Here is a 15,050-nt window from a genome sequence, read left to right as displayed (position 1 = left end):
TTTAGAAGTTTTCCAGAGAGGAAGGTGTTCGTTTAGACAGAATATCGTTTGGACTTTCTTTTCCAGTGTTTTTTCCCCTTGAGAAGGGGCCCAGCTATGACCTATACCTGATAGTATCACGGGATCCAGGGGCATGGGCTTCTCTTTCATTGCCTTCTCCACAAATAGACTCGACCTTCTGTCTCCCTGCTGAGGCTTCGTTTTCCACCCCTCGCTTCCCCTACTGCTAAGCAGCCCTTGAGAGAGGTCAGCCTCCCTGTCCCTATGTCCCTAGGTAGTCTCTGAAGGGCAAAGTGCAGGGTGAGCAATTCATGGTGATAGTTGGGAACCAGCAGATACATAGAACTTCAGAGGCAAGGCAGGGCAAGAAATTAGGAGAATGGACACAGATTCCAAATTCATTTTATTAGCGAATTTAATCCATTTACATTTAAAGTAATTATTGATAGGTAAGGATTTACTTTTGTTATTTTGTTAATTATTTCAGATTGTTTTGTAGTTCCTTTGTTCCTCTCTTGTTCTCTTCCTTTGTGACTTGTTGATTTTTTTTTTTTTTGATAGTCATATGCTTTGATTCCTTTCTCTTTTGTGTATCAACTCAAGGTTTTTCCTTTGTGGTTCCTAGAGGCTTACAGAAAACGTCTTATAGTTGTAACAGTCTATTTTAAGATGATAACAGCTTAGCTTCAATTGCATACAGATGCCAAGTTAAGGAAAAAAAAATCTCAGAAACTGACATGTTTGCTTTCTCCATCTGGAGAGATTATAAGGATCTGTTTTGGAAAGAACCTACCCACTGGGTGCCCAGGTACCGGGGAGCATCTGCTCCAACTAAATATGAGTCAGAGAATGCAGTGTGTATCAGGTGGATCCTGGCTCCCAGAGCTTGGGGTATATTACATGGGGTAAGAACTACTAAGTGTTGACCACTGGTTTCTGTTTTTCCCCCAACCTAGGTTTATGTGTGGTATGGAGGTCAAGAGTGCACAGGCCTGGTGGAGCAGCATAGCTGGGCAGAGGATAAAGTGACTGTCTGGCTGCTGGACCAGAAGTTGCAAATCTGCTGCAAAGCGGAGGAGGTGTGGCTGGCTGAGGTGCAGGGCTCCCTGCCCCAGGGGCCCCTCCCGGAGCAGGGGACCCAGGTGCAAGCCTACAGGCCTGTCTCCAGGAACATTGATGTCCCAAAAAGGTGTGTGTGGGAGAACCTGGGCTCTGAAAATCATGTGGGTGGTGAGGTATGATGTTGTGGCGTGTTATGTAATGGGGAAGGAATGTGGGAGTCCTAGGCATCTAGTTGTCAAGATACTGGTCAAACAGGACACACAGGAGAGGGCATCCTTCAGCAAAGCCCAGAATGCTAGCTCTTCTTCCTCATGGCTCTATATGATGAGTGCTATATTTTTGGTTTGGCTAGGGGCTGTTTTTTTTCTCTTCATGCTTAAACTAAAATTAGTAGGTAGTTTTTCCATGATGAGAGTCAGAAAAAAAAAAATGGCTTCGATCAGGAGTCAGCAAACTTGTTCTGCATGGGCCAGATAGAAGTAGTGCAGGCTTTGGGACCAGGGCTGTGTCACAGCGACTCGGCTGCGCTGTGGGAGGAGGGGAAGCAGCCACAGAGGGTAAGGGAACAAGTGGGCGTGGTTGCCCTCCAGTAAAACTTTACTTACGGGACGCTCAGATTTCAACTGTGTAGAATTCTCCTGTGTCACATGTCAAGAAATCATATTCTTCTTTTGACTTTTAAAGCCATTTACAAATTATAAAAACATTCTTAGCTTGGGAGCTATAGAAAAGCAGGCGGCAGACCATGTTTGGTTCACAGCCCTGAGATTGCTCACCCCTGGCTTTGATGTTCAAAACTATTGATTTTTTTAATTTTATTTTTCAGTTACAGTTTCCATTCACTGTTATTTTGTATTAGTGTCAAGTGTAGCACATAGTTGAAAACCATTAATGTTGAATGAAAAGTGTATATCTTGTTTTAGAATCTTATGATATAACTTTCCCCTGAGCCGGGGGAGGGATATATATAGAGATATATATAGAGAGAGAGATATATATCTCTCTCTCTATATATATCTATCTCCTAATTTCTATGTCACATACTCTATATTCTCTATGTTCATTGATCTTTTAAGATTAGAAAAGAAAATCTATCAGTGGAGATTGTTTTGTATACAGGATGTGCAGGTGGTCAAGCCTCGTTCTACCTCTCTCTCAGTTTGTCTGTGGGGTCTATTGCCATGGACGGTACACTCATGTATTGAGACCAGACCAGAGCAACAATATTTGTGATTGTGAATTCAGTGGGATGTTGGCGAAGAACTATTTCATGGAAATAAAAATACAAAGATCATGTAAGAAGAGAGATGATAATGTGTTTAATATATTACTGGTCTTAGGTTAGCTACTTCAAACCCAGTCACGTATTTGGGTGGATCCGAAGAGTAAAGCATGGATTAATACAGCCCTTTGAAATAGATGAGCTACCTAAAAATTTATTTCAGGCTAACTTTTCCTACTTCAGCATTAACTTATAGATGGCTCTAAATTTACTTCCATACAACATAACTTCATATAGATTTTTTAAAAATTACGTGGAAAATTTTATAGACCTCTGCTCTGTGAAGCACTAAGATTTATTTTAGTGTTTCTGCTTTACTTGCGCATTGGATTATGTACATTTTGTATTAGTTTCTGTTGGCAAACAGAATACTTTATCATTTTTCTTAGGGAGGGGAAAGGAATTGTTTAATGTAATTGTTCCCTCTTAAAAAATTTATTGATATTAGAGAGGAAGGGGGAGAGAGAGAGAGAAGTATCAATTTGTTGTTCCACTCACTTATGCATTCATTGGTTGCTTCTTGCCTGTGTCCTGACAGGGATTGGTTCTGCAACCTTAGTGTATTGGGACAATGCTCTAACCAACTGAGCTACCTGGCCAGGGCTGATTGTTCCCTGTTAAATTTAAGTATAAGGCAGAGAGAGGAAGGTAACTTCAATGCTTTTGAATTCCCATGGGCATCTTTTTTGTCCATGCCTTTTTTTATCGCTTTGACTCTTCTTTCTCCCCCCTCCCCCCGCCCCCTCCATCCCAAATATAATTCTCTGTCTTCAGCTGCAGAGTTAGTTAGGAAGTGGATCCAGGGGAGAGGAGGGAGTTGCCTCTGGGTGTCAGCAGTGGGGTGCTGGCCGCCCTGTTTATACTGGGGTTGACCGATACTGTAATTCAGAATGAGTATTTTTCATTAGTGAGGAGAGACCTTCATGCTTTATTTAATATACACACTGGCTGATTGGAACGGGGACGTGGAGAGGACAGCCCAGAACTGTATAACATGACCCCACGACCAGCCATCACAGGAAATAACCTTGGCGTTCGCCTGCTTGAATCCAGGAAGTCCGACGCAGTGGAAATGGACGAGATGATGGCGGCCATGGTGCTGACGTCCCTGTCCTGCAGCCCCGTCGTGCAGAGCCCTCCTGGGGCCGAGGCCAACTTCTCTGGTGAGGAAGAGGGTCCGCGTGGGTTCTGGGTGTGGCAGAGGCTCACAACTGACTTCTCTGCTTTGAGCAGCAAACTGCCCCAGTACTGTCCTGGCACTAGGACTTTGGAGTCCCTTCTCACAGGCATCCCAGCCTGGCTGAGTGACATTGAGTTAGATGCTTCCATTCTTTTTCCTCAGTTTCCTCCTCTGGGGAGAAGTCTCCTGGTGCGTTGTGAAGATGATTGAGCACGGGCTGAGCCACACTGGCCACTTGAGTAAGTTCTTCTATGGGAGTAAGTGAGTGAGGCACTTTGGTGGGAGCCTGAACAAGGCCAATAGAGGAATATTTAGTTCACAAAGGTAGAAACTTACTAAATGGTCCCCTAGTGGCCTCAGAAGATTCATGCCCCTGTTCCAAGTGCCTAATTCAGCCTTGTAAATGAGCGTGGGCCTCCAGGTCCAGGACCTGGAATAAACAAGCTGAAATCTAAAGTGAATCTTATTGCAAAATAACAAAAAATAAATAAGTCTAATTGCTTAATACAAACTGATAGTATGACTTCGTAGCAAATTTACAAATTAAAGGAAAATTCTTTGAGTGCGACCCCCAAAATACATTACCAGTAATGTGGGAGGAAGACGGGTTGCTGGATATTGGTAGTTTGACAAGACTGGTAGTGAATGTGATGGGGTCTTTTTTTGAAATTCGTTATAGGGCTGGCCTAACTTACTCCCAGGGAATAACTTTTTCATTGGTGAGGTCGAACGGAATTCGTAGGAGAATATGGAGTCAGAAGGAAAGTGGCCTTTCCAGGTATCCTTCATAAGTAATCTTTCTAGATAGCATGTAAATTCAAAGGAGTGATGGAGCAAATTCACTTGCTTCACCCAAAGCCCGTCATCTGTGGTGAGTCTGCTGGAGTTAGTCGTTGGGTCTGATCGCACCTTGTGGGGGAGCGTGGGTTGCGTACCTGTTCTGCTAGCGCTTGGGAGCTACACAAACTAAATGGGCAAATAAGGAGTCAATTTTAGGTTCTCAGGAAATTCCACATGTTTAGGAGACCCAAGAGGTTGGTCAACAGGCGGAATATCCAGAAAAGTGTCAGAAAAGGAAAGAAAAATCATTGACTCCAACTTCTATCAGCTTGTGCATGTATATGTGTGTGTAGAATCCATACATACATGTTCACCCCCACACACTTCAACACCAACATATGTACATCGAATAATATGCCCTGATCCTGATATCTGAAGTCCCTTTTGCACAAAAAATTTTTTAATAGTTTATTAAAAATTTTTTCCAGTAACTTCAGCTCTTGTGGGTGAAATCAGTGGAAAAATAAGGCTTCCTTGGCAGATAAAGATGTTGAAGTGTTCTGCCAGATGAGGTCTGTACAGTAACCAAACCTTGCTCTAATCATGGCTGCTATTTGCACAGAAGCCACTATTCGCCTTGCTGTCTGTAATGTTAGGATGGTTCTGCGCGTGCATGTATATGGAAAACAGAGGGAATTAAAGTATTTCTTTGAGGTTCTCTGTAAGCTGTCATTGCTATGTGTTTGGAGAGGAGCCCTTTGCCTTCATGGTATAGAGTATCCACTACCCTGCCCTAGATGATTGTATGATCTAAGGTAGAGTAATTTATGTTCATCCTGTAACTTACAGATTAATTTAAGATATTAACTTTTTTGCTTCTTAAAATATTTTTCTTTCTTTCTGTGCCAGTCTGCCAGCTTCAGCAGTTGAGCCATTTGAATGGTGCCCTGTGGAAGGTTGCTGGGTTGTGTGGTTTCCCTGCATGTGACCTGCCCTGTTTCTCCGGAGCCCTGATCATCTTGGCCGTAGCGTTCTGCTTCTTTGCCCTTCTCTTCCCGAGTGGATGTGTGTGGCCCCTGACCTGTCGGGCTGTTGGTGGCTCCTGAGTTCTTTCCTGAAGGGCTGTCCTGTTTTGTAAGCCTCATGTGTAGGTGTCCTAAACTCCAGGTTTCCAGAAAGTCACAGCTTTTGAGACTTGACAGTGATTTTAGGGAGGGAAGAGTTCATCCTTCCCATTCTGTTTGGGTGGGCTTCTCCTAGCGTGTGAGATGTAACCTAGGAGCGCCTGCATTGGCAATGTGCAACATGGGATGCTGGGAGTCTGTCCTAGGCGTCTAGATTAGCTGAGAAGCAGTTTGGATATGGAGCAGGATGGGAGAAAATCAGTAGGATTGTTATCCCGGCCACAAAGGAGGTGTTAGTCAATCTCAGAATGCAGGTTGCTCAGGAGGCTGCACGGATTGCCCGCCCATGCTGGGAGCTGGGGACATGGCCTCCGTACCTGCACATGGCACACTTATCCCCCCCTTCTCTTGCTATTTTCAGTGTATAAGAGTTTCAGATTCCCTTGTACTATAAATGAACCAGGATGTATGGTCTAGGCACGGAAGAGTCTGGGTTGGGCCTAAAGCAGCCTGAAAACAGGCACTTTTATTTATTTATTTATTTATTTATTTATTTATTTATATTGATTTGAGAGAGAAACATCGATTTGTTTTTCCACTTATATGTTCATTGGTTGATTCTTGTATGTGCCCTGACCAGGGATCAAATCCACAACCTTGGTGTATTGGGATGATGCTCTAGCCAACTGAGCTACTCAGCCAGGCCCAGAAGACAGGCAGTTCAAAAACCAAACATTTCATGTCTCACTGTGATCTTCCTGTTCAGTCGCACTGCTGAAAACAGGCAGCACTTTCAGGGCCATGTTGGGCCTGAGGGCCCCGGTCATCTATTATTGGTCTGAATTGCTCTCAGAGCTTATCGTTCCTTCTCTAAATGTATTACTTGTGGGTAAAAGCGGGAGCCATCTGGGCTGAAGCTGCCTCTGGTCAATGTTACCGTCCCAGTGGCTGTAAGAGCTGGCGGAATGGTTTCTCCTCGCACGCAGGTTTTGATGGGCTTGCCTGGGTTGAAATGATCAAAAGGCATTGCTCAAGAAAGCCTGGTCCACAAGCCGTTCACTTGTCCTCCGCCTCCTACTCCGCCGCAGGGAAGAGTGCCCGTGCGGCCCGCCGCCTGTGACCGAGCCTGCTCGCCCCGTGGGGTCTGCAGGCTTTCTCCCTCTCTGCTCTCCCCCTGATTTTTATTTTTTTAAACATATGAAGTGAGAAACATGGTCCAGTTAGGTTCTCTCTCAATAATATGCACGCTGAAGTTTCAGTGATGGGCAGTGATTGTCAGCGTGGTTGTGGCAGCCACTGTCCACCGGAGCAGGGCAGGGCTGCCCTGAGAGATTGCTGCGATGGAGCGACCCGCTCCTAGTTTCTACTGAAGCCCAGAAAAGGGCGGTTTGGGTTTTTTTCCTCTGAGGTGGCGCAGCCAGGCAGAGCCAGAGCCAGGAGTCGGATTCAGGAGCTCACGCTCCACTCAAGAACCCACTGACCTGGCCTGTCCGTGTGGAACCTGGTGTAGACAGGGCCGTGCCAGAAGCTCTGTCTGGGGACAGGCCCATGAGCGTCCTCTGCCTTCTCTTTGGCCAGCTTCCCGCGCAGCCTGTGACCCGTGGAAGGAGAGCGGCGATGTGTCCGACAGCGGCAGCAGCACCACCAGCGGACACTGGAGCGCGAGCAGTGGCGTTTCCACCCCCTCGCCCCCCCACCCCCAGGCCAGCCCCAAGTATCTGGGGGATGCCTTTGGTTCTCCCCAAACTGATAATGGATTTGAAACTGATCCGGATGCTTTCCTCTTGGACGAACCAGCTCCACGTAAAAGAAAGGTGCGTTGCTGATGGGAGTGTGAGCTCAGGCTGCTGGAGAAAGAGAGGGAGAGAAACATCAGTGCATGAGAGATACGCTGATTGGTTCCCTCTTGCACACCCCCAACTGGGGATCTGACCACGTGGGGCCCCACAGGTCCCAGGTGTGCTCAGGCTCCTTCCCATTTCAGTTTTCCTTTGCTGCTCCTGGTCCCTCGTGGTGTTCCCAGGAGCTCTCTGTACTGCCAGTTTCCTTTCCCCTCTGCTTCAGTTCCTGCCTTCTCTGCTGCACTTCTGAGGCTTGTGCTTGGGGGACCTTCGCTGGCATCTGACCCACCGCACCAAGCCCTGCTGCTGGCTGCCAGGCCCAGCTCTTGGGTCTAGCTCTCTGCCCCTGCCTGCTGGTTTCTTTGGCCCCAGAAAGCCCTTTGTTGGGTTCTGTTTGAAGGCGACTGAAGTCCCCCGAGGTGAGGATGAGAGGGGGATGCGGGGGGGAAGCATATCCCAATGACCCTGTCTTCCTCCCCCTAGAACTCCGTGAAGGTGATGTACAAGTGCCTGTGGCCAAACTGTGGCAAAGTTCTGCGCTCCATTGTGGGCATCAAGCGACACGTGAAAGCCCTCCACCTGGGGTAGGTATGGAGCCTGGGCCTCTTAGCCTAGGATACTTTTCAGGTCTCCTCTACCCCGCGGGTCCCCTGTGCCCTGCAGCCCAGAATGCTTCCAAGAAAATGACTTGCTGAGAGTGCCACCTGGTCCCTGTCCCTGGACCTTGTGCCCAGCAAAATAGCCATGTTGGAGAGCTCTTTGCTGAGAAGGAAGGACCCTCCTATTGTATGTTGCTGCTCTTCATGGGAAGGGGGCACCATCCATCTTGGAGATGTGTCATCTTGCCTCACTGTAGGATGCGAGATGTTTTAGTTCTGGGTGGAAATAGGGTAATTTGGTGAGACCCCATTGCAAGGCCCATGCCTGCTTCCCTCGGGGACCTGGGACTTCGTTAACCCACCACCCTGGAGCCAGGGCTGCTCTCGGCAGAGGAGCTGGCCCATGGCCCTTTTCCCTTGGGGACATAAAGCAACCACAAGTCGTGGGGTCCAGACAGGGCCTGTGGCAGGGCGCCGAGTCTGACGACTCCTGCAGGGAGGGAGGTTAGGACACACTCGGTGGCAGGACAAGCCCCAGGTGCCAGGAGGAACAGTCCCACTGGTGTGTGAGCATGTCCTGGCCTGTGATACCCAGACTCCTGGGGTTCTCTTGGGCTGCTTCCCTGACTCACTGGGGGGCCCTGAGCCAACACCGCCTGCTGCACCTCTGTTTCCCCTGTGTTCGAAATGAGGCAGCTTGTCCCTGAGCACCACCGTCTCTCCCTCCCACACAGAGACACTCTGGACTCCGACCAGTTCAAGCGGGAAGAGGATTTCTACTACACAGAAGTGCAGATGAAGGAGGAAGCTGCTGTTGCTGCTGCTGGCACCCCTGCCGCTGACTCAGCCCCTGCCCCCAGTGTGACCAGCCCGCCCCTTGCCATCCTTCCACCTCCTCCTCCCAAAGCCCAGACCTCAGGCCCAGAACACCCTGGCCTGGAATCTTACCTGCCCTCTGGTGCTCTCAGCAAGTCAGCTCCCGGCTCCTTCTGGCACATTCAGGCCGACCATGCTTACCAGGTACGGGGCTGGGGCATGCTGGGAGCTCAGCCTTGTGGCCGTGAGGACGTTCCGTGTCTGACGTGTCACCTGATCACAGGCCACTGACCACCCTGATCAAAGCCTGAGCCCTGTAGCTAAATGGCTCATCTCTAACTTCTGCAAAGAAGACGACGAAAATAACTCACACTCACTAAATGTGGGCATTTCCAAGTTCTTCACCAGTGGTTGTGAGGAGTGATTACTAGAAATCTGGTTGACTCTCTGAGTAACCAGGGTGATGGATTTGAACTGAGGAACTGTTATATCTCTGGCTGTAAAAGGGGATGGAGTAGTGTAATCGGGCTTCCCAGAACAAATCCCTAATTCCTAGAAGTGTGTTACATTAACAAATAATCCAGCACCTAATTTTTTGAATTCCTACTATGTGTCAGGCTAAGCTATTCAGATAGACTAAGGCATTGTCCCTGACCTTGTGAAAGTCACGGTTTAGCTGGAAAGAAAAATGAATATTATATATCTGTGATTATTTATAATTGTTGATGTACCTTACTAGAGACACAAGACATTGTTGTGGGAACAGGAAAGACCAAGCTATTAGCCCACGGGGTTGGGGAAGTGGTCATGAAGCGGGAGACAGTCAGGATGGTCCTCACTGCATGTAGTAGGTATTCAGTGGACGCACAGTTTACTATATGCCAGTTTTTCATAAAATGCTTTTTTCCCCACAGCTTGGTTTGATTAGAGTCCAGGCTGATTTGCACGTTAGTAATAAAAGAAAAAGCAGTGCTTTCAGTCAGAAAACCTTTACAAAATGAGCCAACTCTCCTTGTTAGAATGAGCGGCCACTGAACTATTTCATGTTTGACCAACTTCAGGTGGCCCTTCAGGCAGCTGACTGCCCCTGGAGAATGTGGCTGGTGTTTTCATAAACAAGCCTAACCCTGGATATCCAGGAGCTTGTTGCTAATTCCAAGGGGTTGCTGGGAACGCCTTGTCTCTAATGCAGCAACCCCGCCCATGGCCCAGAAGGCTTTTGGATGTCTTCGGGGAACTGCCGATGGCATGTTCCTGGTAGGTGATCCAGCCAAGAAGTTAATCTGCTGCGATGGTTGTGTTGTGAGGCTGGCGTGTACACCAGGCCCGAGAGGGGCTCCTGAGGAGGGTGGGTGCCCAGGACTAAGGAGACAACTTCAAAGAGTCGGTTCCTCTGATGTTTCTCTTTGGAAGAGCCTTCCGGTGTATCCCAGGACTTCCCAGCCAGTGACCTGCTGCCATTGTGAAGTTACAGGGAGGATGGGTGGGCTCGAAAGCCGGGCCAAGGCTGACGCTGTCTCCTCTCGGCAGGCCCTGCCGTCCTTTCAGATCCCCGTCTCGCCACACATCTACACCAGTATTAGCTGGGCCGCCGCCCCCTCCACCACCTCCTCCCTGTCTCCGGTGAGTGTGCCCGGGTGGGGGAGGGTGCTTGAAGAACCAGATCATGTGAGTTTATTGCCAAGAAAATCACGGGGCGAGGCCAGGGCCAGGGCCCTCTTTAGCCCTGAATGTCTGTGGATGCTTGTTAAGAGGAGAGGATGGGCAAGAAAGAAGGTAGGAGCTTGTGGGGGGCCACGCTGGGTGAATCAGAAATCTCGAGGCCACCATGGACCACTGCTTAGGTACCTTGCTGCTGAACTAAAATAAATTGGAAGTCATTTGAACCACACATAGTGGGTTTTAAAATATCTCCTGTGGGCGAGGGTCATGCATTGTAAAGCCTAAGTGCCCCAGGGTGCCAGGGAGGCAGTGCAGTCCCTTGGTTTGTGGCACATGTGGTGCCTGCATCTAAATCTGCAGGGCGCAGTCCCTGTAGCGGCCAGGTCAAGTGACTCCCTGGCCCGCCTGTGGCCCTCCTTGATCCTGAGGGTGACTTAAAGGCTTGCCCCTCACCCTCCAGCCTCCCCTCTCTACCTGGCCCTGGTCATCTCTGCCTGGATTATCCTTCCAGAAAAGGCCCCTTGGCCTCTTGGTATGAGGAGGGGCTCCGCAGCTGTGGCCGCCTGCCCCGAGGGATGTTCACTTGCCTGCGCTTACAGCCCCTCTCCCTGTGCATGCCCAGGTCCGGAGCCGGTCACTAAGCTTCAGCGAGCCCCAGCAGCCAGCACCTGCCGTGAAATCTCACCTGATTGTCACTTCTCCACCCCGGGCCCAGAGCAGCACCAGGTGAGACTGTCTGCCCCCATAGCCTCCCTCTGGCTTCCGTCCACATTTTCTTCACTGCGAGTGTGGACTCTGAGTCTGGTTAGTCCAGGGAACTGGGGAGGGGCAGGGGTGAGCCCAGCTGTTGGCCGCACTGGGTGCTGGGGAGACTCCCTGTCCTCTGGCCCCATTGGTTCCTGCCCCTTCCAACCTCTGCTCGTTTGCTCAGCATCACACCTGGCCACTCTGCAAGTCTAACCACCGCATGTCACTGTACCTGCATTACTCTCTCGGCAGGAAGGCCCGTGGGGAGGCTAAGAAGTGCCGCAAAGTGTACGGCATCGAGCACCGGGACCAGTGGTGCACAGCCTGCCGCTGGAAGAAGGCCTGCCAGCGCTTCCTGGACTGAACCTGTCCAACCGGCCCCTCCTCTGTGCTCCTGGCCCTGGTGGCGGCCAGGTGACAAAAGGCAGACCTGTGAGCCCTCAGCAGACACCTACAGATAACGAGTGGACACTGGGAGTTTGAGCTCTGTTGGCTGAGGTTTAATACTTAGAACCTTTTCTCCTCCCTCATGGGAACATTTTATTTTTTTAAAAAAAGAAATGAACATATTTTTCCCCCCTCTAATAGGAGAGAGCCAAAACTGACCAAGGGTATTCTGCAGCGAACTGGAGACCAAAGAATTAATTAGCCTCTCTTCCCCATATCCCCTCCCTCCAGGGGATTTAGTTTGTAAGCCTCAAAAGAAGGAACAGCTCATTCTGTTTCCTGCTGAGCTGGTGAATTCTTTGCTTTCTCAACTTGTCCAGAAGGGACTGTGAGCAAGAGGAATTTACTTTTCTTTAAAAAAAAAAGTTTCTGGCCAGTGACTCAGAGAGCAGGACCTGCCTGGTTGGGGTGGGGAGAGTCGGGGTATCTGGGCGCTTTTGCAGTTGGCCCTCTTCTCCCCCGAGTCCTGGAGAATGGAAGGCTTGTTCTCACCATTTGAACCTGGGTCCCCTCAGACACTGAGTGGCATCCCAACACACACACGGCTTCTTCTCAAAGTCCAGACTAAGAGGTTTTTAAAGACTGTCCCCAAATAGCTGAGCCAAAAGGCTAATATGAATTCACTTTTTGAAACGCAGCAGTAAAACACTACCTTGATCTTCTTTCCTCTTTTCTGGAGGGGAAAAACGAGAGGGTTTTAGCAGCTGTGGAAGCTCTCTCCTGTTATCCGAGGCATGGAAATGGCACCTCTACAACACTTTGTTTTCTTTTTGTATGGTGTATTTGGAAGCCTTTAGCTGATTAAAGTTCCCTTTTATTTGGGTGGTAGGTTCTGCTTTGTCTCTGGTTTCACTGGGATTTCCCCATTTCCCTCCCAAGGCTGCAGGCAGGGCTGGTGGGGAAGGAGACAGACAGCAGGGATAGGTAGGTAAGTGGCAGCTTGCCCCCACTGGTACAGAAGGAGCTGACAGGTCCCTCATTGTTTGATGGGCTCACTGCCCCTTTGGGAGCATTAAGATCTTCTTTGGTCTCTTCGGTCAACGCAAAGCCCCTTTGAGGCTTCTGGACTTTTGCATAGTTTTGGTCCAGTCCAGGTGATGAGGTGGGTCACTTTGATGCATGCAGCCTTCCCAGACACCTGCTGGACACCTCCTTGCCTGAAGGCAGGGTGAAGGAGGTTTGCGGGAGAGCTGAGGAAATAGAGTGAGGGGGCCTGGGGCTGCAGTCACAGCTCCTAGCGCTTCAGCCCCTGGTGTTCGGGAGCCTGGCCTGCATTGCTCCGGGGCTTACTGTGCACAGAGAGCATGTGTTTATTTTGGAACCTTGTGGGTAACCGTGGGGATTCTTTGGGGCCTGCGTGACCTGAACCACCGGTACCCAGCTGCCTGGGACCTATGTTCTCAACGTCAGGGGTTCGGGGAGCCCCACCAAGCCACCTCCCTGGGGAGTGAACAGCGGCACCCACCCCTTGGCTCTAGTTGAGGGCCAGGTGGAAATACCTGGCTATTTGAAGCATATGCCTTTCAGTCTGAGACAGGTGGGGTGTTAGAAAACTTGCCCACCTACGAATAGGGGTGTGATTTTGTGAAGGGTGATGGGGACCTGGGTGCGGTGACAGAAGGGAAAGACAGTTCTGCACAGGTGTCTTGGGTGGTGATGGAGTACATTTTTATACCTTAATGAAAAATTATATGTGGAATCTGTCCCTTGGTAAAGCTCAAAACCAGGCCAGCAGGAGGTGGCCCAGAGCTCTTCTTCCTGTCCCTTCAGCCCCTCTGAGAATTAAAAGCCAATAGTGGGTTGTTTCTTGTCCTGACCCGACTCACCTTCCACACTGCCCATTTTCAGCTCTTCTTGGGGAGGGGAGGGGGTGTTTGAGACACGGGGACTCTGCCCGGCGGTATCTTCCCTTCCCTTCCCTTCTTAATCAGAGCTCTTGCTGAGTCTTGTCTTTAGAAAAGCTGTTTTTATTTTCTCTCTCAGTTCGGATCGTGTAGATGTAACTGGATATAAAGATTTTCACTAAGGGAGGTAGGTTGCTCATGTCATTGATACATAAGACAGAGAAGGAAGAGAGAAGGAAGAAATTGATCAAAGAATTGAAAAACTGAGGTGGTTTTATTATTATTTTTTTTAATGTCTTGTTTTGGTGCAGCTTCCCCCGTGCGCATTTGTTCCGCTCTTATTTTTGGTGGTGGTGGCCTCCCTGGCGTCCCTCCCCCCTCACCTCCGCCTCGTGGCTGTTGTGTTGGTTCTTGACATGTGGTCTGTCCATGGGGTTACCCCGTTTGTTTCCTCTCGGAGGGTGGGGGTGGTTTGTGAACTGATCCAGCGATCATGCCTGTTGTTTTCATCTGTTTCTCTCTCCCTATTTCCCAGCCCACCTGGGCAGCAGAACCTGACAGCAGGTAAGATGCCCATTTGAAACTGATAGGACTGATTGTCAAAAGCAGTTGTCTTGGGAAACTTTATTCTGGTGATAGTGCCCTCATTCAACATATTTCTTGGGATGGCCTTGGGAGTCTGTGCTGCCTGCTCGGTCCAGCTTCAGTGATGCTACGTCTGCACCCAGGCTTAGGGCAGAGCAAGATCCCGAATGTCTGTGGTCCGGCGAGGTCACAGATGCAAAGCACAGGGACTGCCTAGTGGGTGAAAGGGCTTGGTGGAGAAAGCAGTCCTGTGATTTCAGAGAGCCTTCTGAGCAGCGTCCCCGTTGTGACAGTGAGCTTATGTAGCTTGGCTCTTTGAAGGACACTATTAATTTGGATTAGGAAACTCTGATTTCTGATTTGATGAAATCTGACCTGTTACTTTCTGGTCCTCTCAGGTTCTGACTTTACCAGGGGCAAAAAAAAAAAAAGAGAGAGAGAGAGCGAGAGCGAGTGAGAGAGAGGGAGGGAGAGAAATCCCAAATCCCATCTGTGAATTTGTCTTATTGGCGCCTTTTCCCCCAGCTGTCTTCCAAGTATTATTTTTACTGTTAAAAAGTTTTTTTTTTAAATGTGAAATGTAATGTTTTTACAACAACAATATGAAATATATTTTATAAGGAATAAAATGGTACCTTGTCTGATTTAATGTGTGCCTGTCCCTCTGCGTCCTCCCCCTGAAAAGGATAAGATTGTCATCGTCTTTGGTATTAAACCAACGATAGCATGTCATCTGGTGAACAAAGCGCACACAGTCGTTTGCTTATAACAATTGGTAACATGAGGGACCAGGCCAAGTACTTGCACGGATTACCTCAATAACCCTGCAAAGCAATTACTGTCATTATCCCCACTTTACAGATGAAGAGAGTGAGGACAGAGATTCAGTAATACTCCAAAGGTCATACACTGGGGAGTAAGGGCACTGGGATTGTAATCCAGGCAGTAGTAACTGTTTTCTGTACTGCTTGTATTCACCATGGGAAGCACGTTCTTGGCCATGTTCCTGAGTCTGTTGGTGAGTTAGTAAGTGACTTAGGAGAAAATAAGTCACACTCTATTTATGGAACAAGTTCTGACC

At 49.0% G+C, this 15,050-nt stretch overlaps 1 protein-coding gene across 2 annotated transcripts in view; it reads left to right on the top strand.

Annotated features, from left to right (window-relative positions):
- Positions 1-14,598, top strand: part of ZNF395 (zinc finger protein 395) — a 40,484-nt gene extending 25,886 nt beyond the window's left edge. For both annotated transcript variants that reach the window (XM_054576012.1, XM_054576011.1), the window contains 8 exons: positions 957-1,189; positions 3,398-3,507; positions 7,007-7,242; positions 7,753-7,853; positions 8,603-8,888; positions 10,215-10,307; positions 10,969-11,072; positions 11,346-14,598. In XM_054576012.1, coding sequence (XP_054431987.1) covers positions 957-1,189; positions 3,398-3,507; positions 7,007-7,242; positions 7,753-7,853; positions 8,603-8,888; positions 10,215-10,307; positions 10,969-11,072; positions 11,346-11,457 — 1,275 coding nt within the window. In that variant the 3' untranslated portion in view covers positions 11,458-14,598. The remainder of the gene's footprint in view (positions 1-956; positions 1,190-3,397; positions 3,508-7,006; positions 7,243-7,752; positions 7,854-8,602; positions 8,889-10,214; positions 10,308-10,968; positions 11,073-11,345) is intronic.
- The last annotated feature ends 452 nt before the right edge of the window (positions 14,599-15,050 follow it).

This window comes from Pteronotus mesoamericanus, unplaced genomic scaffold (genome assembly GCF_021234165.1).
Source record: "Pteronotus mesoamericanus isolate MK-2021 breed Mesoamerican mustached bat unplaced genomic scaffold, CSHL_Meso_final contig_32, whole genome shotgun sequence".
NCBI lineage: Eukaryota > Metazoa > Chordata > Mammalia > Chiroptera > Mormoopidae > Pteronotus > Pteronotus mesoamericanus.
This window is presented reverse-complemented; position numbering and strand designations above follow the sequence as displayed.